Below are 23,811 nucleotides of genomic sequence, written 5' to 3' on the forward strand. Positions count from 1 at the left end.
GATTATTTTATTATTATATATTATTACAACTACATATATGATTATTTTGTTATTATATATTATTACTACTGCATATATGATTATTTTATTATTATATATTATTACTACTACATATATGATTATTTTATTATTATATATTATTACATTACATATATGATTATTTTATTATTATATATTATTAAAACTACATATATGATTATTTTGTTATTATATATTATTACTACTGCATATATGATTATTTTATTATTATATATTATTACTATTACATATAAGATTATTTTATTATTATATATTATTGCTACTACATATATGATTATTTTATTATTATATATTATTACTACTACATATTTGATTATTTTATTATTATATATTATTGCTACTACATATATGATTATTTTATTATTATATATTATTACTATTACATATATGATTATTTTATTATTATATATTATTACTATTACATATATGACTATTTTATTATTATATATTATTACTATTACATATATGATTATTTTATTATTATATATTATTACTATTACATATATGATTATTTTATTATTATATATTATTACTATTACATATATGATTATTTTATTATTATATATTATTACTATTACATATATGATTATTTTATTATTATATATTATGACTATTACATATATGACTATTTTATTATTATATATTATTACTATTACATATATGATTATTTTATTATTATATATTATTACTACTACATATATGATTATTTTATTATTATATATTATTACTACATATATGATTATTTTGTTATTATATATTATTACTACTACATATATGATTATTTTTCACATTTAAAAGCTCATAAACAATGAAGTGTGTTTATAAACAGTCTGCTGGGAGAGAGCTTAGAATTGTAAGCTATGTCATAAAAAAGTGCAGCACCTTAGATTCGTACCATCTGCTGACAGCATGTAGTATCGCTTATCTCCTAATGGCTGTGATTGTCTCTTTCCTTTAGAGATACCTTTGTGATCTAAATTTAACAAAGAAACTTTTTCAAAGAACTTGGTCTCCCTTTTAACTCCTTACTATTTATTTGTTGAGTAATTATAGCCTGAGTACGTGTTATGTAAGAATGTGATCTATAATCGGTTTTTGACTTGGTTTATAGATTTATTGCTACCTTATTGGGTTTATGTAGTACAAAAGGTAGACATCGAATATTTCTCACTTTTCATTGGACACCGATAAAGTTTTTTTTATTCTGCACAAATTTATGATTATTGAATGTATTAAACTTATTAATAATTAAAGCATGTTATAGCATTAAGTCCTTAGTGAACATCTATGCAGGTTCTAGAGAAGTGATAGCCTTAGAGAATTGTTTTGCATATCACCATTTATAAGCAATGCAATGCATAAAGCACGAGTATCTAACCAATACAATACGATGCAAATTAAGACAGTGCAAATTTTTACTGGATTTTCAAGTGGTGTTAACCATGCTACAAATCCAATTTACTACAAAGATAAGACAACTTCAAAAGATGCAGTAACACTATTCAAACGTGTGATGATGTGATGATCAAATGGAAATGATTAATATAATTTCCAGAAATATTTCATTTAGGGTGAAGCTGATGTATTTAATGAGAAACTTTTTGTAACTTTGAGGCTGACAAATACATAATTAGAAATAACAAGTTAAATTATACATATTCAATGTTTATATGCATGAAAAGCGTATTTGTAAAAGCAAATCTTGGAGTTGGCTCCACTATTTTCTATCAATCATTGCATAATAATCCTTATCTAGTGCTAACTTGGAGTTCAAAAGATTTCTATATTATCCATAGATATATATACCTATATATATCTATATATCTATATAGGTTTATATATCTATGATATTATCATACTCTTGTGTCTTGGTAGCGTTTTGTCAAGTTAACCAACGTTCTGTATGCTTCCCAAAACACTCTCTTTAGAGTTATCCACTCTTACACAAGTATACATAAAACCATTGGCGGATCTGTGAATGATTGTAAAATATACACTTAAAAATCTTCCAATGCCACTACGCAAAAGTTAAGAACTTTCATCTAGTTTAATATTCCCTACAAGTAGTTTTAAGTTCTATAGCAATGCCAATCAGCTATACAAATGATAATGTAAACAATTGATGTGCCAATTATAATAATATGATATATTAATCTAGCAAATAAAAAACTGCAATAGTTGTTAAGGAAAAAAAGGAAAGAGAGAAAGTAAGGCATCAGGTCATAACTGTGACCCTATTTAAATGTTAAGGAGATGAGTAAGTGTATGAATTGGGAAGCAAATCATTACGTTGTGTCTGTCTGCTCAATATTTACATTGTACACACGTCCAAGTCTTTGGGCAAAGCTTTTTGAAAACGATCACGTAAACTACTGTAGTTATATGTATGCTTTATGTGTAAACATTGCGGTTGCTTATATTTAGATAGATTTTTCCAAAATATAAACAAACATTAGCCAAAAGATAACATCAATTATTTTAAAACAGTTGCTGTTAGGTAGCTGTACACATTTCTTCATGTGATTTGAGTCTGATGTCCTTTATCTAGACATAAACCAATAATCCTCAAAGAGTTGCTGTATTACAGACTTAGCCTGATTAGCTAAAGTTTGTATAAAGCTAATGACAACGGAAGCAATTAGTTATACTGATAAAGTGCCTTATGCTTTGTACAGGCTTGAGAAGTCTAAACCTTTGAACTCCCAAAAGCTGGCCAGTGATGTCTGGTATAACGGATGAGAGGTGTGAATGAGATAACCCTAAGCTCCATCAATAGTTGGCTAATCAACCCTTGAGAGGCACTCAAGTTGCCTTGAATAGAATAAAGTAGTAATTGATAAAAAATATTCACATGATTTTAGCAGAAAAGATAAATATAAACATGTTAGATACAAGCTTGGTATTGTGTTTAGTTAGCAGTAAAAAATGCGCAAGCCTTGTAAAATTTCCTCAATCTCATTCATTTACCAAACTGAAAAGCCAGTTTTGAAACATTTCAAAATACGGTAACTCAGTATGTTTTCTATGCAAGAGCACTACAAGACGCCACCATAGTACTTAAGATATACCGTAATACTTATCGTAACGATGATCGACGGCTGGCAATTATAACCAACTGCTGAGATGTGTCACAATGACAGTCTGTCCATATTACCACCAACTGCTCTGATGTGTCACAAAGACAGTCTGTCCATATTATAACCAACTGCTCTAATGTGTCACAATGACAGTCTATCCATATTACCACCAACTGCTCCGATGTGTCACAATGACAGTTTGTCTATATTATAACCAACTGCTCTGATGTGTCACAATGACAGTCTGTCCATATTACCACTAACTGCTCTGATGATTCATAATGACAGTCTGTTCATATTACATGTATAGCAATCTGTTGTCATGTTTCATGATGTCAATTTGCACTGACAGTTTTTATACCAACACACACGAGACACAGTGAGACCAAGTTAGCAATGACGAGAACTAAATTACATGTATTAGTTGATAAATCCTAACCTACCTAAACGTATCTCTGAGGCTATTTGTAACTGTTTCATTTACCAGTCAATTTTTCTAGTTCTCTTTTTTGAATCGCCAAGCCATCAACCATTGTACTCAGTAACTAAGGCATGAGGTACTCAGTAACTAAGGCATGGGGTACTCAGTAACTAAGGCATGAGGTACTCAGTAACTAAGGCATGAGGTACTCAGTAACTAAGGCATGAGGTACTCAGTAACTAAGGCATGAGGTACTAAGTAACTAAGGCATGAGGTACTCAGTAACTAAGGCATGAGGTACTCAGTAACTAAGGCATGAGGTACTCAGTAACTAAGGCATGAGGTACTCAGTAACTAAGGCATGAGGTACTAAGTAACTAAGGCATAGGTACTTGTAAAACTGTTACTCAAATCTAACTAATTCTCTGTTTCTCTTTTGTTAATCTTTACAAATACCATCATCAGTATGATATAAACAATCATGGATTATCCATCATCAGTATGATATAAACAATCATAGATTATCCATCATCAGTATGATATAAACAATCATGGATTATCCATCATCAGTATGATATAAACAATCATGGATTATCCATCATCAGTATGATATAAACAATTATAGATTATCCATCATCAGTATGATATAAACAATCATGGATTATCCATCATCAGTATGATATAAACAATCATGGATTATCCATCATCAGTATGATATAAACAATCATGGATTATCCATCATCAGTATGATATAAACAATCATAGATTATCCACCATCAGTATGATATAAACAATCATAGATTATCCATCATCAGTATGATATAAACAATCATGGATTATTTGTACATTTATACCATTGTGAGAATGCCAAGCAAACATCTACAATCTCAGATGCTTAGAGAGAACCCAAGCAGCTAAGTGTTCTGGCATTATAACAGATAAAAAACTTTCACACCAATGACATCTCTTTGATCATTCTTGCATTTCATTGATGATCTATCAAAAGTTACAAGCATGATCGCTAATAGCCCTGCTTCACTGCTATAGCGCTTACATTTGGCACTCTGCTAATAGCCCTGCTTCACTACTATAATAGCCCTTATATTTGGCACTCTGCTAATAGCCCTGCTTCACTACTATAATAGCCCTTATATTTGGCACAATGCAATGATTGCAAAGATTAACTCTCATCCATGTTATATGAAGTGATTAGATTAATAAGTTCATAAGCAAATATAATTGTTATTGTATGTAATGTAAATGTATTCTTGTTGTTTTCTCTTTACAAACTTTTATCAATATTTACTGTTGCAAGGCATAATAAACAGATTAATTATTAAAACTTTGACAAAACAAAAACTTCAAAATTAAATTATTATATTTATATATTAACAGTTGATCATTAGAAGCTTTATATAATAAATATTTAGAAATTAGATATATATACGTATATATATACACGTATATATATACGTATATATATATACGTATATATATACACGTATATATATACGTATATATATACACGTATATACATACGTATATATATATATATATATATATATATATATACAAGTATATAAGTACATGTCATAAATCCTATAATAGATCTAATCCTATTTTATAGCCTTATGATATTAGAAGCAAGGTTATTGGCTACCACTCAAGTTAGTAGGGTGTATATTATAGCGGTTTACGCTAGGTTCGTAGCTGGCAAGTGTATTAAGCTGGAATTGATTCACTGATTTGGAGATGACTCGTTGATGTTTTATTCAGTCAACACCGAAACTGTGAAATCTACAAATGATTAACATATTTAAAAGTTCTTCCACAGCAATATAAAAAATAACGATATTATAGAAATAGAAAATTATCGACACAAACCTTTTGCCGTCTTTGAAAAACACTCACACAGCTAAATCAAGAAGTCAAACGAAACAAATTAGCGATAAATGCCAAAATGTTCTGAACAGAAAAATCGTCAATTAAATCATCAGTTGCGTGTTACTAGTTGAAATTCAAAAGTCATAATGCCGAGCGTGGATGGAAGATAATTGCAGGAAGTGAAGGCGTGTCAAGACACGTCAAAACAAAACACGTCGAAACAACCCTTGTGGCGCCTTAAACCCGGATACAGCGATGTTTTACTTAACACAAGAATATAAAATTGGTGAGTTAGTAGACAGGAAATGTTAGTAGGGTTCTCTTACACTCCCACCAAATATAAATTCTAATAGATTTTATATTTCCGCTGCACCATGTACGCAATTGGACTCAACAGATGTCCTTTTTTTTTCTTTTTCTTTTTTCATGTCAGCACCCTTTTTTGCAAAACCATAGTAGTAATACCAAGGTCATATTCTAATAGAAAACAATAGGTTTGAAGGTTACGTTAGTAATACAAAATATATAAAGTTCTATCCTAACAACAACAAAACCAACACAAGCAACAACATAAAACAAAAAAAACAAAAAAACTAACATCCAAAGTTGAATTAGCACCACAAACGGAGTTTGCTATTAAACGATATAATATGGGCAACGTAAGTGGGAATTATGTATCCTCTAAGAGTTTTACTAGTTTTTGTATGGGACGTTGAAGATAAGTTGGTTCTGCCATCTTTCGCCCCTTCTTGTCTAAGTTACAATTTCCCAGTCTCACAGTCACCTTACGCACTAAAACGTCTTTACCTGGAAACACATCTTCAGCTCGCCCTATTTGCCACATGTTCCTCGGCTCATTGGATTCGACTATAAGTACAACATCTCCGACCTTCAATTTGTCTTCAGCTTTTGTCCAGGTTTGACGACGAGTGATGTTGTCTAGATATTCCAGCTTCCATTTTCTCTAAAACTTTTGAGCTACCCACTGTACCCTTTTCCATCTAGCATGGCAGTATATTGCTTCATCAAAATCTCCAGGTGGTGGCACAGTGGGTTCCTTTCTTCCTGTTAGAATCATGTTTGGTGTGACTGGTGTTTCTTCATGATTAGAGATGTTGATTGCTCCTAAGGGCCTGTTGTTGACAATAGCAGCAGCCTCATAGAATGCCGTTCTTAGGGAAGTACTGTCGAGTCTAGAACTTTGCCTTAATATGTCATTGAGCACTGCTCTGATGGTACGGATCTGCCTCTCCCAAACGCCTCCCTGATGGCTTGCCATCGGGGAATTAAATACAAACTCTATGCCTCTATCGCATAGGCATCTTTTTGCTCCCGCATCCAACAAATTCTTGGCGCCGACAAAGTTTGTTCCATTGTCAGAATAGAGCTTTATCACAGAACCCCGTATGGCGATGAAACAACGTAGTCCATTGAGAAAGGCGTCGGCAGTTAAATCGTTTAAAACTTCAATGTGGAGAGCCCTACTATACAAACATGTGAAAACTAATCCGTACTTTTTCATTTCCTTCCTTCCCTCTTTAATCGCGTATGGGCCGAAGCAGTCCATTCCTGTGTGTGTGAACGGTGGGGCACAGCTAGTTCGGTCTTGAGGTAACTCTCCCATTTGCTGTCTCATAGGCTTTCTTTTCATCTTCTTGCATGGCATGCATTGACCTAATTGTTTTTTAACTGTTCTTATACCCGATATGAGCCAGAGGCCATTTTGACGCATGGATATTAGCGTGTAGGAAGGTCCCATGTGGTGTGAAATTTCATGGTAGTAGTTAATAAATAGCTTACTCGAGTGAGAGTTCTTTGGTAATATTATTGGATGTTTTTTTAGCTCGGTAAGAGATAAAGAATTTCTTGCTCTCCCACCAATCTTTATTAAGCCATGTTGATCCAGGTAGGGGCTTAATCAAAGCAACGAACTTGTTTTCATCACTTGGTTACCCTTTATCAAAACTCCGATTTCCTCTTGAAAATATTTTGTCTGTGTAATTTTCAATACTAATCTTTTGGCCGCTTCGATATTTTCAATTGATGGTCGCGTCAGAGGAATCTTTAAAGACTTGTTCTTGGCCATCTGGAGTAAGTAAGCAAAGGCTCTTAGCAGTCCCTTGAGCGTGCTATACTTTTTCAACCTGTTGTACATGTCGATGAGTGTTGAAATCTCAGTCACTCTGACAACTTGGACTTTCTTAATTTCTGGATCATCCTCTGACACTCCTCTTCGTGTCGACATATCCAACTGTAATCTATGTTGTAGTTCTGGCTGCGATCGTAAAAACTTGGGACCCGTAAACCACATGGTGCGTTTTAATTTTTCGGCCTCCATCCCTCGAGAAGCTATGTCGGCAGGGTTTTCTGCCCCGGGTACGTGATGCCATTGCTCAGGGTTAGATGCTTGTCTAATCCCATGAACTCTGTTAGCAACAAACATGTGAAATTTCCTCCATTCATTGCAGATATAGCCAAGCACGATGGTTGAATCACACCAAAAAAATGACTTGCTTATATCCATGTGCAGTTCCCTTTGAAGCGTATTGTTGAGTTGGGTGGCTAAAAAGGCACCTTGTAGCTCTAGTCTCGGAATGGTGGTTACCCCTTTACTGGGTACGACTTTTGCTATAGCCAACACAAGATTGGTGCAAACATTTCCTAGGTTGTCAATGGATCGCAAATACGAGCAGGCACCAATGCCTTCCAGCGAGGCATCTGAAAATGTGTGCAGCTCATACACGCATTGCGTCTGCAACCCATCCAGGCACCTAGGTATTTCTAGTTAGAGTTGTGACAGTTGAGTAGCCCATCTGTTCCACAATTGATTCATTTCCTCATTGAGAGGTTCATCCCAATCAACACTAGTCTTATTGACCTTCTGCAGTATATTTCTTCCCTGGTGTGTGAATGGTGCTAAAAGACCAATGGGATCAAAAAGCTGACCGACTACAGACAGTATGCCACGTCTTGTGACAGGCCCAGCTTTAACATCACTTCCACTAAATCTGAAAAAATCTTTATTAAGGTCCCACTCCAATCCTAGGGTACGTTGAGGAGACAGATAATCTGCAAACAAATCGATTGCTTTCTCCGACTCGGGAATCGATGATAAAACTGAAGAATCATTGCTAATGAACTTATGAAGTCTTAAATTTCCTGTTGCGCAAAGAGCCCTAGCGTCCTCAATAAGTTGCTGTTCACGCTTGTGATACCGTCATCAACATAGAAATCTCTCCGTATAAATTCTGCAGCTTTTGGGTATTCCCCGGCATGGTCGTCTGCTAAAGTTCTCAGACCATAGGTGGCAACAGCAGGTGAAGATGTGGCTCTAAACAAGTGCTTTGTCATCCGATACTCTTTGACTTCTCCCTCTGTTGTTTTCCATAAAAAGCGCAAATAATCTCTGTCAGATGGAGTAACATGAAAATTGAAGAACATTTTTTCTATGTCGCAAGCGATTGCGATTTTTCCTTTTCTAAACCTACACAAAATCCCAAGCATACTGTTGGTCAAATCAGGGCCTTGAAGCAGATGCTGATTTACAGATGTTCCCGAATATGTAGCTGCACAATCGGATACCACACGGAGTTTGCCTTTCTTTTGGTGCTTTACTGCACAGTGTGGTATATACCACACGCAACCTTTCTGAGGAACAATATTGGTAGCCTCTTCAGCATGGCCCCCCGAAAACATCTCTTGCATGAATTGTACATACTGTAGTTTAAACTCCGAGTCGCTCTCAAATCTCTTAAATAGTGAAGTGAGGCGTTGTTCGGCTTGGCGTTTGTTGTCTGGTAAGTGTGGTCGCTGCCTAAATGGTAAAGCCATCTGATAAGACCCTGATGGTAGCACTTCCGTTGTTTGTTCCATGATGTTTAGAAATTTTATGTCTTCTTGAGATATGAGGACATGATCGTCGAGCTTGATGCATGTACGGTGTGTAATAAGTCTTCTATCTCCTTGCCGTCTGTTGTCTGCTCCAAAGACGGTCCACCCCAACATTGATTTCCTGGCATATGGCAAGCCTTTGACTTGAACTAATGCTTCTAAAGGGGCAAAAGCCTCGGGACAATTAGCTCCTATTAGCAATCCAATGGGAATGTCCATCAAAGGTGGCAATTTGCTTGCAAACTCTTTAAGATGAGATAGTTTTGCCACATTATTTCTGCAAGGAATGTGGTCGCGATTGCATGCAATATTTTTCCAACCATAGGCATCTAAGTAAGTGAAGTCTGCTTGTTCGTATCCTTGTATTCTAATATCTTGATATAAAGTGACCCATTTTGTTGATTCTCCTGTGAGAGTTTCTACTGTGACCAATTCTCTTGTGTAGTCGGGTTGGAGATATTTCGCCAAGTCTGTATTGATGTAAGAGTGTTCTGAACCTGAATCATGGAGCGCGTATACAAGTAGCGTTTTTGCAGGAGATTTGTCAGTAGTTATATGCACTGGCAAGATCATGCTGAGGGAGTTACCTGTTGTACCAGTTTTCTTTGAAGATATCCGTTTAAGTTCTGCACTTGGTTCTTTTCCCGGCTGAATATTTGTGCTGGGCATCGATGTGGTTGAGCTTCTTTCACTTGGTGGCTTTGGAACCGCAGCTTGTTCTTGGTTTCTCCAATCTTTAGATGTTGTCGAAAAGTCGATGTGTAGGACTGTTGGATGTCTTTTCCCACATCCTGTCTTGGAACAAAAGGCTCTGTTTGGGCACTGTCTTGATACGTGTTCTCTTTTAGTACAGCCAAAGCAAAGACCATTCTCCTGAAAAAATAAGTTCTTTGGTTCTCTTGGCAGCTTAGCAAGTGCCCAACATTCGTTCGTTAGATGGGTTTTCTTACAGTAAAGACATTCACTTATTTTAGAGGTTCCTGTTGAATGGCTTCGTAATTTCATTGGATTGGCTGGAGCATAGCTCCTTTCCTTTTTATTGAAATCTGGCTTATGTTGACAGTTTTGATTTGCTTCCTGTCCGCTGATCTTTCGTTCTTCTTCCATATCTTCAGCTTGCTCTTTGACGAATTCAACAAATTCATTAAAAGTAGGATAACTGCTATATTCTTTTACACACACTCTCACCTTTTTGGCCCAGGATCTCAACATCCATTCTGGTAATTTCCTAGCAAGAATCTCATTTTGGTTTCTGTCATTCAATAGGCGCAACTCATCACAACCTCGCATTGCGGATTTGATGTGACTTAGAAGATTTGCGTATTTTCTCATAGTGTCAGCATCCCTTGTGCCAATCTTTGGAAACTCCTCAAGCTTTTTTCTTAATCCGAGAGCAGCATCATACTGTTTACCAAATCTTTTTCTCAAATCTTTCCTTGCGTCTTCATAAGCATCCATTGTGTTGGTAAGAAAATATCCACTGACTGCATCAAATGCTTTACCAAAAATAAACCTCTTGAGGTGTCTTAGTGGTTGCAGTCCTGTTAAGCCTTCCGATTCAATGTAGGCGTCGAAGTCTATTTCCCATTCCTTGAACATAGTAGGATCACCCTTGAAAACACTGGGTTCGAGGGTTGAGCGCTTTGTGGACTTCATCGTTGCAATCAATGCTTTGGTGAGGGCTTGTATTTCACCTGAACCGGAGTTGTTCATTTTTGTCTCAGCGTTTGAAGCTGCAGACCCTGTCTCGGATTTTGGAAGACGATTGTTCTTGTTGTTTGTGGAAGAGCTCTGAGAGTCCCTTGCCTTCTTTCTAGCCATCAGCTGCTGAAACTTTGCAGCTGCCTCTTCCAGCTCTCTTTCTATATCACTGTCATATTCTGCGGAGTTGACCCTGCTTGCCTCTTCTATTCTCTCTGCTAACGTTCTCTTGCAATCATCAACAGTTGACCCATAATATTCAAACATGTTCTGTAGTGTGGTTAACCTTTCCTTATCATCAGTCAATTCACACAATTCGACCCACTTCTCCTGTATTTCCTTTAACATCTTCTCGATAGCAGAAGAAAAATCTTGCATTTCTTTTTCAGTGTGCATATTCATCAGAAAATCTTCTATTTTCTCCAATTCATCATTTATCAACTTTGGAATATCCTTGAGTAATGTAGACTTTTTGATACGATCAGATGTTCTAAATATAGGTGGGCTATTCATTCTGTGGCCACTACCTGCTTGTGACGTGTGCTCTGCTGAATTGACATCTTGTTCTGAATTCATTATGATGTTTAAAAGAGCAATCATGATAATACCCTGAATTCGTTTATAATTACAGAAAATCAAGGGTGAAAAAGCTGAAATAGATTGCTTTACAAGTAAATACCACAGTCAAGTCAATATCAATACAAAAATTAAATCTTATACTTTTACACAAAAGAGCTTCAATACCATTGAAGCTGCAAAATATGTGATCTACAAGAAATTTCAATACGTCTAGTTTAGGTATGTGAAGTCAACAAAATAATACCAGTTGCAAACTGGGCCGAAAGCGCCACAATAGATTATAAAGTACGAGCGAGGACCGGCCAAAAATGTCAGACACTTCGGAAAAGACACTAACCGCGGCAGCCAAACCGTGTGCCAATCGGTTACCAACCAAAATTAGCCACCATCCGAGCAGGGCAGTTTACAAGAATAGTAATCCAAAAGATTGCAAATTGCTCAAAGAAAAAATTATATGACAGTTTCAAAACAGAGTGACAATTTTTAACATTTTTTAAATCTTAAACGATCTAAAATTGTTCAGTAGTTATCTAATAAAGCTATCGAAATGTTTAAAGCTTTCGAGTATCCTAATATTTCCTTATCTCAATAGTCTGAATAGGGTTCTTAGCCGGCAGATATATTGTTCTATTTAGCCGGTTCGTTGTTTCGGTAATTACTGAACGTATATTCGTCGACTTAAATGGCGTTACGATGTTGTGTGGTATATCGACAGTGTAGGTCTGCACGGCGACTCAGGGATCCCGCGTCAATCAGTGTCCTTTAAATAGTTCAATATAGCCAGTACGACGGCTCAATAGTTGAATATAGCCAGTACGTCGGCTCAATAGTTGTGGCACTTGTGTACACACGTTCGGTAAATACGAGACACCTTTAAGTCCGCCCAGCAGTTCTTTGATGTTCGTTGGTTATTTTCTCTTCTGGGAAAGATTTCACTATAGCGGTTTACGCTAGGTTCGTAGCTGGCAAGTGTATTAAGCTGGAATTGATTCACTGATTTGGAGATGACTCGTTGATGTTTTATTCAGTCAACACCGAAACCGTGAAATCTACAAATGATTAACATATTTAAAAGTTCTCCCACAGCAATATAAAAAATAACGATATTATAGAAATAAAAAATTACCGACACAAACCTTTTGCCGACTTTGAAAAACACTCACACAGCTAAATCAAGAAGTCAAACGAAACAAATTAGCGATAAACGCCAAAATGTTCTGAACAGAAAAATCGTCAATTAAATCATCAGTTGCGTGTTACTAGTTGAAATTCAAAAGTCATAATGCCGAGCGTGGATAGAAGATAATTGCAGGAAGTGAAGGCGTGTCAAGGCACTTCAAAACAAAACACGTCGAAACAACCCTTGTGGCGCCTTAAACCCGGATACAGCGATGTTTTACTTAACACAAGAATATAAAATTGGTGAGTTAGTAGACAGGAAATGTTAGTAGGGTTCTTTTACATATATACTATTTTTAGCCAGTAATGGAATCTCCTATTCAATATTTAAAAAATAAATTGCAAGATTAAGGTGTTGAAATGCACCATAATTAGTATTCCGGAAGGTTCTATCATGGGCCCACTGTTATTCATTATATTTATTAGTGATCTGGTTGTTAAATAAGTGCACTCACCAAGAAATCCACAAGGGAAAAGCCTCGTCTGCCGTTTGTCACATGCTTATATAGCTTTCGTAGTCATCCACATAGTTGACTCCTATAGGCCCACGTACTTGCGGTGCGACCTCTCAATACCGAACTGGCATACGTAACCTAAGTTCCTGCAATACGAGTGGGCACGAGGCAGACACACGCATATACAACACTGGTGAATTGCGCTCCATCACCAAATTGCGTACTTTTTGCTGACTATGAATTAAGTGAAATTAAAAAATGGTGTCTGGCAAATAATCTTATCCTAAATATCTAAAATACTTTACCTGTAAATTGTAAAAACCCCTCAAAAACATTTGACTGGTTCACTTGGTTTAGTCCTTATATTAACAAAATTACTGTAAAAGGTTTTTAGGAATAATGTTTGATGAAACCAGCAATTATGGCCATAGTATAAAATTAACTAGTAATTTACAATGTACGATCTCAAATGTCCCAAAACAATGATTGGCCTGTATTATACATTTTTTTACATTCATCTGATTTATGGAATAAAGTTTTGGGGCCATACTGGCTCAACAGAGTTAGAAAATATTTTGCTATTACAGAAAAAGCTGTAAGGATTATGTTGCAAATCAAACCAAAAGCATCAGTGATTAATAGATTTTCTTAAATTAGCTTCTCTTTATTAAAAATAATGCTTATAAAATGCTTTTTAAATTTTGGCTTGTGCTTCATTTCATTAATGTTTTTAGTTATGTTGATTTTCAAAAAAAGGTTAATTGATCACAGCTGCTGTATCACAGTAGAGAGAAGTAATGCTTTTCAAACACAATACTTGAAACCTAGTAAAGGTCAAAGGTCAAAGTAAAAGTCAAAGATCCATGTTGTGCACTGCAGCTAAATGATTCAATAAATACTTATATGACTCGTGACTTGCTTTCAAATGTTATAAAAGTGAAGACGGCAAAGCGCTGGTTGGCGGCTGGCGCTGCTGGTATCCGCTAGTGTGTGTGATGTCATAACTGTGTCTGTTCTTCTGCACACTGCCAGTGGAACTGTCCTGCTGTTATTCTCAAACTATTGAACAGTCCCTTTTGCTTTATGTTTGTATTTTTGTTATTTTCTACGCTTCAACGATAAATTACACACAATAAAACATTGCACACATACACAAGCACACACACACACGCGCGCACACACACACACACATGCAAGCACACATACACAAGCACACACACATGCAAGCACACATGCACAAATATTCTCTGCAGATATTTTAAAAATAAATGATTATAAGGCAAGCAGGCTGGATAGTGAAAGCGAGACATCTCAGCTTTGAAGGGCTAGCTTCTCTCGGTCTATAATAGCATTGATGGATCATCAGCAGGCGCTTGCAGGTGCTTGCAAGTGTCCAGCTCGTATGTATATTATTATTATCCTATTTAGTGTTGGCAGGCAAAAGGATGATGCCCATAAAACATCTTCACCTTGTTAAGAGTTCATAAGAAGGAAGGCTCCACTCCTGTAATGCATAAATCCTACTAGCTTAGAAGGATAATTCTAAGATTCCAGCCATTAAATGACTCAATAAGCTCTTTGTCCTCACCTATCCATTCTCGCCCATCCTTGGCAGCTTACATGATGATTAGCTGAGCATTGCATGTTGTTTTTCGTTAGAAGTTACTCTTCTACAGCGACAGAGTAAGGAATAGACACCGTTGGGTCATGTTTTGCAATTTAATCAAAAATTTATGTATTTCAATTTGAAAATTCTTTTAATTTATTGGTATTGGCTGCAGTTTAGTAGCAAGCAGCAAAAAAGCTAAAACAAACAATTACTAACCATTATATATAAACTATGAGCAATACAAAAAATGATATACCATATTTATTCAAGTATAACCCACACTTGTGTATAACACAACACACACCCTTAATTTTTGAATGAAAACTTCTATAAAATATTTTTACCCCATTTCACTTTTTAATCAACAAATTTCAGCTTAAATAAATCATTACATACAGAATGCCTTTAGTACGACTTGCGTCTGCCATATCTGGGTATCAAGGTGGCAAAGGCATGTTCAGAAAAAAACAAGCTCAGAATAGCAACAGCATATTGAAAGCAGCAAATGGTATTACCTATTATGTGTATGTAGAGTTGTAATAAAACCTTGTAAACCTTTAACTTACATATTGTTTTCATAATAATTACATTGCTCTGTAGCCATGATAAGAACTATTGAGCAACAGCATGCTATACGACTATCCGGATTTACCTTTAATTTTTGATTAAAAGTCAGTACAAAATTTTGTGCAATGTACTTGAATAATTATGGTGTATATATTAACATAGCTTCTATTGCTACTCACAAAAATCGACTGATAACTCAACTGTCAAAGTTAGAGTTTTAAAATTGTAAATATCTCAAGACAAAATATGCTTACCCAAATAACCTCTGACCTCTATCATACACTTTTACAAGAGACAGCTTCATGAGTTTATGATCAAAAGCTCAAGTTTAGTCAAAGTTTCAAACTGCAGAATGTCTTACAAAAACAGATACTATAGGAAGTAATATAATAGTCTACCGAACTTATGAGTACATGTTGAATATTTTATGGCATACTCTAAATCTATTGGGAATTGTTCAGGACTTATGAGTACATGTTAAATATTTTATGGCATACTCTAAACCTATTGGGAATTGTTCAGGACTTATGAGTACATGTTGAATATTTTATGGTATACTCTAAACCTATTGAAAGTTGTTCAGGACTTCTGGGTAATTTTTGGCGAGAAGGTTTAACTGGGGGCTTGAGTTCTGTCATATTAATTTGAACAAATATTCTTACTATAAAGCGGAGAAACAAACCAAGTTAAGTACTATTTATTTAAGCCCTGATACATACAAAATCTTATCAGCCGAGTGTTGTTCTTTCTCATGTTAAACAGCAGCGACACACTTCAGTAAGGAGAGTGATATAATCGCTTCAGTTATTTTAATAATAAACGTAGGTAGAAATAAGAGCTGCTACAGCCTACAGGATGTCAAGAAATGATGCTGCATGTCTGTGTGTTTATCTGTTCGTGCGTGGTAAAAAAAGTTTTCTTAACCAAAACAAGGATCGTATTGGAACACTTGTCAGCGTCACACAAATTGTTGGCTGATAACAGCGGACAAGTGTGATGTCAATCCTACCTTGACAGGTAGGATTGACATCACAGGCAGGTTGAACAAAGAATAAAGATGAATAGAGTTGAATAGAGATGCAGTGGCTGTGAAGCGTGACCCCTGTAACCAGTTGAGCGCTGACCTTGGACAATTGAAATGTGAATACATCTGACTCAACCAGCCAGGATGTTTGTTGGTTTAATCGCCTGATTAGACAGTTGCGTGAACCTACCAGCCTACATCTTGACGCGTTATCATAACTCTTCAATAGATAATTACGTGTGATTGCTGTATATGATGTCAGAAGCGCTACTATATAAAAGGAAGGTTGCTGGAGTAATATCACTAAGTTTGTTATATCTGTACCTAGACATTGCAACATCATGCACCTAGCGATAGTGTGTCTCATAGGCTTGGCTCTGTCTGGTAATGTGGCATCTCACTCCTGGATCGCCTGCACAGACTATTTGCAAGAAAATGGTAAGTATAAAGATTTTTACTTGGTGTCTAGAAATGGTGGTAACAGAAGCTGACATGTTTTTACATTGTTTTAATATAAATAATCAAGCTGTTTTAATTTTGGTTCTAAATTTTTTTCAATTTTTAAAAACAAAAAAATCATTAGTTCCGTTGACTCATGAGTTGGTCCTAGTATGATACCCTTGTGAGAAAGACACCGGGAGGCTTTTTAAGTAGGCTCTACAGATGTTGGGCTGATGTAGCACAGAAGCAATAGTGGTTATATGCCCTTCCTATCACCACTAATGGTCCTTATGTGACTTATCATCAACCTACTGATAGTATGCCAGCGCCTAATCACTGAACCTCATTCATTTGTATTAAATACCATTTAATGTCACTTTTGTGTAACATGTAGTTTATGAGTTTGTAAATTCAAGGAAATTTTATTATTAGTTAATATATTAGCACGTAGTTTATGAATTTGTAAATTTCAGGATATTTTATTATTAATTAAAAATATTAGCGGGTACTTGATAGCTAAGTCTATATGCCATCACTTTGTAGTTCTACCTGCAGTAGATGCCATCACCTTGTAGTTCTATCTGCAGTAGATGCCATCACCTTGTAGATCTACCTGCAGTAAATGCCATCACCTTGTAATGCTACTTACAACAGCATTTATTATTAAACTTGCAGGTGATTACTGGAGCTCAAGCTACTGTCGAGCGTACGCTCGACACGGCCACCAGTATACGAACAAAGAGAGTAAGTACTATTTACAGACTGTTAGCAAGAGTTTAGACTTATGCAAAAATAAATTTTTGTCTCAGTAAATGCAAAGCAGTTATACGGTCAAATATAAACGAGATGGTGATATATAGCTATTATATATAAATTTTAATAAGCATGCCAGTTTTAAGAAGCCATATAACATGAAGAATAATCTCGCAAAAGCAATGCTTCAGGAGTGCTGAAATCGCTCTCCTCATCTCTTGCTGAAGACATCAATGTATAGCCTTACCATACAGATCTCTTCTAAAGATTTTGCACTTCAGTCTGAGAGGCTTGAAGCCATCAAAGGCTGCTAACCAAAGCCAATACAACATACACTTACAGTTTGACGGGTAAATTTTTAGCAATTGTTAAGATTGAAGAAAAGTACTCTGGCAGAACTTGTAACATAGGGCAGCTCCAATTTTTTATGATTAAGTTGCTAACGGTATCTGGGTGCAGCTAGCTGCAGTCCCCGTCTTTCGGTCAGACAGTTGATGATGCAAATTGACCCATGATCTTGACCAACTCTAGCCTACAAATAAACCTCTCCTACGTTGCACTGCTTTTTCACAAATTGGCTACATAATTTCATTTTATTATGTTACAGATTTCGGCACGGACACCGGGTACAACTATGTTAATCCACAAGAAAATCAGCCATGTTTTACAACCAGAGATGATGCCAATGCATACAACTCAGCGTACCCCATGGCTGTCTATTATCCTGGACAAAAGGTTGTCGTTGCCCACCCTACCAAGGTAAAGCCTTAGAGTGAATTCATCGCTCACCTTACCAAGGTATAGCCTTAGAGTTGGAAAAATATTATCACATTATATGTAAGTCTGTATCTTCTTGTGCGTGCAAATTAGAAAAAAATGATGTACTTGCAGCATAGGGCAACTATGTTGCAAGTACATCATGTATCAAGTAACACGAGTCTTCACATGTAGTACTAAGGCTAAATTTATAACTCTAAAGCTATAGCTTTACAGCTATAGCTTGATAGCTATCAAGCTATAGCTTGATAGTTATAGCTTGATGGCTATAGCTTGATAGCTAAAGCTGATAGCTATAGCTATTGATAGCTATAGCTTGATAGCTATAGCTTGATAGCTATAGCTGATCAAGCAAGCAATAACCATCCATAGCTTAAACAAATTCGTAATTATGTTTCAAGTTTTTAGCCAAGGTCTCATATGTGGAGACAACTTTTCTGTCTCTTCTTATTGACTGCGTGAGATAGAAAGATGTGACAGAACAATGACTCTGTATCACCTGTAGCTGCTCATATTTGTACCCGGTGATTATGGGCCTGTAAGAGTTGTGTCCCCTACTGAACTGAGTTCAGTAGGGGACACATCTTACAAACCTGTACCCAGAATTCTGTAAGCGCTGGTAAACAGGTCAGTACAACATGGTCTTTGTTGTAGAACCACGTTGCAGAGACTTGCACCAACCAATACATTCCTGATAATGGAAACTTTGTGTATAGGAGTGATGTGAATCCTGTGTCTGACCCAACCCTGAGTGCCTTCAAAAACAATGAAGTAAGTGTAAACAATGACAGCTTGATAAACCATGTTGACAATGCGTGATGGTTATGACATGTCGTACCATTCATCTATACTGTATGTGTAAATATGGCATTGCATGGCAGGTGGTTGATCTTGGAATTTCACCCTTCGGTCATGACAAAACTGTGGCTGATATAACAACCTACCCCAAACCTGGGTACCAGAATGCTCCAAAGTTCTGTGAGAACACGGACAAGGCCTTGGCCACGAGCGCCTTCTACATTCCTACTGACCTTCAATCTGGTAAGATATAGAGTAGAGAGGCTTGTCACAGGTTGACTGCAAGTTTTGTGCTGTCATAGCAAAATAATTTTATCTTGAAAATCTGCCTTTAAAAGTATGATACAGTATATTATGAGTAGCTATGTAAAAACTATTTCAATGTATATGCTATTGGAATACTGAACTCAAAATTGTAACAACAGCAAATTCTATTAGACAGTACAAAAAAATAATAAAAATTTGAAGAAAATTATAAAAAACTTTAGTTTAAAACATATTTGCTCTACATTTATAGTATGTTTCCATCAACATCTGTAGCAATTTTTATAGAAGTTGTCATACTTTTGCTTTCAGCCCAAAGCATCACAGCATTCATGATGCTTGACCTGTTTTATTTGCGTTTTAAGCAGCAGTTATCGTTTTATATTCCATATATAAAATTGAATAATAATAGAATGTCTTTAAGAGTTGTATTGTCAGCTGGTATCACTGAAGATTAAATGCAATATATATATGTAGATAGGTATGTACTTTACTGTCACAGGTCAAGGCCGTTCAAAGTAAATTATACCATGAAAAAATAAAATACATAATAGTAAAGTAAGTTTTTTTGTATTTGAAGAAAAATCTCTTTTTGCATAATACTGCTCTACAGTGTGGAATGGCAAGGAGTTGATTCCTGGTATGAGGTATAGTGAATTTTCTGAGGAAGTAGGAATGTAATAGATGGTCAGGCAGATTGCAGATGGGGTTTGAATATTTTTGACAGCAAATATCTGAAAACGCAGTCAGCTTATCAGCATTGTTAAGGATGTTTAGATGCTGATCATAACTGTCCATATCAAGGTAGCATAACTTTAAAAATAATTTTTGAAAGCGTTCTAATTTTTTTTTTATCAGTCTTCGATACAAAGAGATACCAACTTAAGGCAGCAGTAGCGCTGGTTCTGTACCATGACAGCCTAACTGCCTGGTTAGCACAATTGTTGTGAGCACCTGTAGCTACCTGCCAGAGTTATACATGGCAAGCCTAAGTAACTCGGAAGTAGCTATGCAGTATATGGTTTTGTTTCAAGTTTCTATTTCTAACACACTAATTGAAAAGAAGTCAATGAATCAATGCTAACCTTGACTCATAGTGTCATGAATTTAAAAGTGAATGTAGAAGTACCGATAAGAAACTGATGTATAGATATTTTATGTTTTTGGCATGTTACAGGAAGATACACCTTTCTCTGGTCTTGGAGTTTTAACAGTGTCAACCCATCAGACACGTACACAAGCTGTTGGGAGGCAGATGTTGTATCTACCAAATCTGAACGAGACAATATACTTTCCTCCAATGGGCTCTCAACCAACGACCCTGGTGAGAATTGGTGCATAACTTGGCATTCTTGCATAGCTTTAGAGATAATATAAAAGCTCTGCAACAAGACTCTATTCTCACTCTTCAGTGATCTTTCATTCAATACATTTGCATTGGCTACATAATAATAAAATCATGAAATGGCATCATCTCGCATCATCGACCCCTTTCAGTAGGGAATATTTGCAAGTGGTTGCATAGTGGAGGAAACATACAGACAGTGAACTACGTATCCGGTCTTCAGCAAAACGATGTTAATATTTAGTGAGTTTTACAAATAGATAAAGGGACTTGTTGAAAACTTGCAGATTAAATGAATACTTAACAGTGTTTACGAGTTATCCCCACCTGAATATGCATATATAGTTTGACTAGATGATGGGTTTGATACAGAGGCTTGCATTAAAAATTATTAACATAGAGCAAGTTATGAAATTAAGAGTTTTTGCAACTGGTCATTTTAAACAACTATTGCATTTTTAGGCTGATTAAAATTAAAAATTACAATTAAAGAAATAGCTAGTTAGGTTTGACAGCTCCCTGTTGAATCAGCTTGGGTCCTTAAATAGTGTATCATTTCACTAAAATGGTCAGCCTGGCTGCATACTGGGATAACCAGGGTGCTGAACAGTAATGGCTACATACTGGGGATAACCAGGGTGCTGAACAGTAATGGCTACATACTGAGGATAATCAGGGTGCTGAACCGTAACGTCTTCTCATCGATTAAAGAAGTAAAAATAAACACAACATATGTTAGACTGAGGACCAGTAAATATAGAGGTACTTAGCGGTGATGAATGTAGATATCTCATTGAGCCCTTATAGATACCCTGCCAAGATAGTAACATACGGTTTCACCGCTCCTTTTTAGAACTTTTGCATGGTGTCTCCCTCGCTCCATTGCCTCCTGGTGTCACTACCACGCAATCACCTGTTACTACCAGCCAAGAAAGCAGCAGCCAAGCGAGTACCAGCCAAGCGAGTACCAGCCAAGGAACCAGCCAGGCAACTGTGTCTTCCAGTCAAGGAACTACTTCTACACCAACATCAGTGCCAGACACATTGCTCTGTCTGGATGCCTGCCTCCATGCATGCTACTAGCTTCAACATAACTCTGAGGTTGCTTCTCAGCACAGTTTAGCTTAATCTAGCGATCTTCTTTATAGCAGAGTGATATTGGCCTTGGATTATTTAATAATATAAAATAATGAAAAAAACTCGTTATTTATTACTTTGTGAGGTTTTCATTTGGAAGTTTATGTATTAGTTTGCTTAAGAGTAGACAATGCTGAAGAGATCAAGTTTACTTACAAGTAGACAATGCTGAAGAGATCAAGTTTACATACAAGTAGACCATGCTGAAAATAAAAAGTTTACTTATGAGTAGACAATGCTGAAGAGATCAAGTTTACGTACAAGTAGACCATGCTGAAGAGATCAAATTTACATACAAGTAGACAGTGCTGAAGAGATCAAGTTTGCATACAAGTAGACCATGCTGAAGATAAAAAATTTACTTATGAGTAGACAATGCTGAAGAGATCAAGTTTACTTATGAGTAGATAATGTTGAAGGGATCAAGTTTGCTTATGAGGAGAATGTACTGAATAATGACTTTGGGTGAAATGCTCTATGGACAATCCTGCATACCCGCAAGCTGCAGAGACGGTCAGCAGCTGGCAAGTATACCTATGTATATATATATATATACATGTATATATATATATATATCAAGAAAACATAAATACCGTAAATTCCAGCAAATAGGTCAAAAATTTGACACCAAATCTCAAGCTTACAAATCCATCTCCCGACTTATATGACTGTCATGCTTTTTGTGAAACCAATTCTAGCAAAATGCAACTTCAAAAAACCATTGCAAATCAAAATCACATGATATGACATAGGGTTTTGTTTATAATATATGCAAAAACAAAAATTAGAATTTTTGAAAGAAAAATATTTGCGTCGTTTGCTCCGCCAGTTGCATTCTGATTGTTGCTTTAGTTTAGAACCATTTAATCTTCTTCTATCTTTTCAATACCTTCCACAGTGTTCGCTGACCTGAGCTCTTTTTCTGCACTGCTACACTAGTCGATATTAGCGTTCAAACAATTTTTAAACAGAGCAAAAAATGCGCGTTGCTTTTACGCATTGCTATTTGGAAAACTTTTCACAAAAATAACGATAAACTTTTAGCACAAGTTTATAGCTTAAAACTAGTAGTACAGTTTCCATCGTAATTGTAAACCGTTTTTCACATACATCAAAGTATCAAAACCGCGTTAAACAATGAAGTACTATTAGCCTGATGCATTTGTTAATTATTTCCATGGCTTTGCATTCAAAGTTTTAAAGAAAAACATTTAAGCTTTGGAGTTAGAAAACAGACTTTAATACGAACAGAAACAAAGAAAGAATTAATTGTTATTGATTAAAGTGAGGCATTATTAGAACAATTTTGTTGACACTTTTCTACTGATCACAAGATCAAAGAATGTCAAAGTGGCAATTAAATAGAAGTGGCGTTCAATTACAGGGTGCCACTCTATTTTTCAACCTTTTCATAGTGGCGGTCAAATAGAGTTGGTGTCAAATGAAGGTTTCATGGTATCTGTACTTATATTTTTCAAGTTTGGTATTACTCTCTAGAGTCACCATAATTCTGTTTCTTGCTTCTGCACTCTTCAGGTGGTGGTGAATCATCAGACACTCGAAGAGTGTATATTGTCACGCCAACCATATCCAAAGTGGTGCACGAATACTAATGGCAATTACACAGATAATTTTCAAACTTTGACAAGCTTTCTGGCTTAGATATTATGTAAACACAAATGAAAAACACTGTGAATCCATTACCCTTTATTGGTTCGAATTCGTCACTATTTATTGGTCACTTTGGTAGAATACTGGAAAAACATATTTTTTGTATAACCATATAATTTTTTGTTTTGGTAGTTTTCCTCTTTTGAAAACACAACTCTTGAAAATAGAAAAAATAATCTCATTAAAAACATTGTCATCG

At 35.8% G+C, this 23,811-nt stretch overlaps 3 protein-coding genes across 3 annotated transcripts; 1 reads left to right on the forward strand and 2 right to left on the reverse strand.

Annotated features, from left to right (window-relative positions):
* Positions 1 to 6,385: 6,385 nt before the first annotated feature.
* LOC137407259 (uncharacterized) lies at positions 6,386 to 7,180 on the reverse strand. The gene has a single exon (XM_068093867.1). The coding sequence runs from the start codon at positions 7,178 to 7,180 to the stop codon at positions 6,386 to 6,388; it is 795 nt and encodes a 264-aa protein (XP_067949968.1).
* A 159-nt stretch (positions 7,181 to 7,339) lies between these two features.
* Positions 7,340 to 11,589, reverse strand: LOC137407260 (uncharacterized). The gene is made up of 3 exons (XM_068093868.1): positions 8,637 to 11,589; positions 8,300 to 8,490; positions 7,340 to 8,173 (listed from the first exon to the last, which is right to left on the reverse strand). The coding sequence occupies exons 1-3, from the start codon at positions 11,587 to 11,589 to the stop codon at positions 7,340 to 7,342; spliced, it is 3,978 nt and encodes a 1,325-aa protein (XP_067949969.1).
* A 5,178-nt stretch (positions 11,590 to 16,767) lies between these two features.
* LOC137407262 (uncharacterized) lies at positions 16,768 to 21,931 on the forward strand. The gene is made up of 7 exons (XM_068093869.1): positions 16,768 to 16,864; positions 17,543 to 17,611; positions 18,228 to 18,379; positions 19,052 to 19,168; positions 19,279 to 19,438; positions 20,637 to 20,783; positions 21,658 to 21,931. Exons 1-7 carry the CDS (start codon positions 16,768 to 16,770, stop codon positions 21,885 to 21,887), a joined length of 972 nt encoding a protein of 323 aa, XP_067949970.1. The 3' UTR covers positions 21,888 to 21,931.
* The last annotated feature ends 1,880 nt before the right edge of the window (positions 21,932 to 23,811 follow it).

This window comes from Watersipora subatra, chromosome 10 (assembly GCF_963576615.1).
Source record: "Watersipora subatra chromosome 10, tzWatSuba1.1, whole genome shotgun sequence".
Lineage (NCBI taxonomy): Eukaryota > Metazoa > Bryozoa > Gymnolaemata > Cheilostomatida > Watersiporidae > Watersipora > Watersipora subatra.

Coding starts and splice junctions, on each gene's coding strand:
- LOC137407259 (XM_068093867.1), bottom strand. CDS start 7,180: ATGGGACCTTCCTACACGCTAATATCCATGCGTCAAAATGGCCTCTGG.
- LOC137407260 (XM_068093868.1), bottom strand. CDS start 11,589: ATGAATTCAGAACAAGATGTCAATTCAGCAGAGCACACGTCACAAGCA. Junction 8,491..8,636: donor AGATTTCTATGTTGATGACG/GTATCACAAGCG, acceptor ATTTGTTTGCAG/ATTATCTGTCTCCTCAACGT. Junction 8,174..8,299: donor GAAGAAATATACTGCAGAAG/GTCAATAAGACT, acceptor GATGGGTTGCAG/ACGCAATGCGTGTATGAGCT.
- LOC137407262 (XM_068093869.1), top strand. CDS start 16,768: ATGCACCTAGCGATAGTGTGTCTCATAGGCTTGGCTCTGTCTGGTAAT. Junction 18,380..19,051: donor TCGTTGCCCACCCTACCAAG/GTAAAGCCTTAG, acceptor TCTTTGTTGTAG/AACCACGTTGCAGAGACTTG. Junction 19,169..19,278: donor GTGCCTTCAAAAACAATGAA/GTAAGTGTAAAC, acceptor ATTGCATGGCAG/GTGGTTGATCTTGGAATTTC.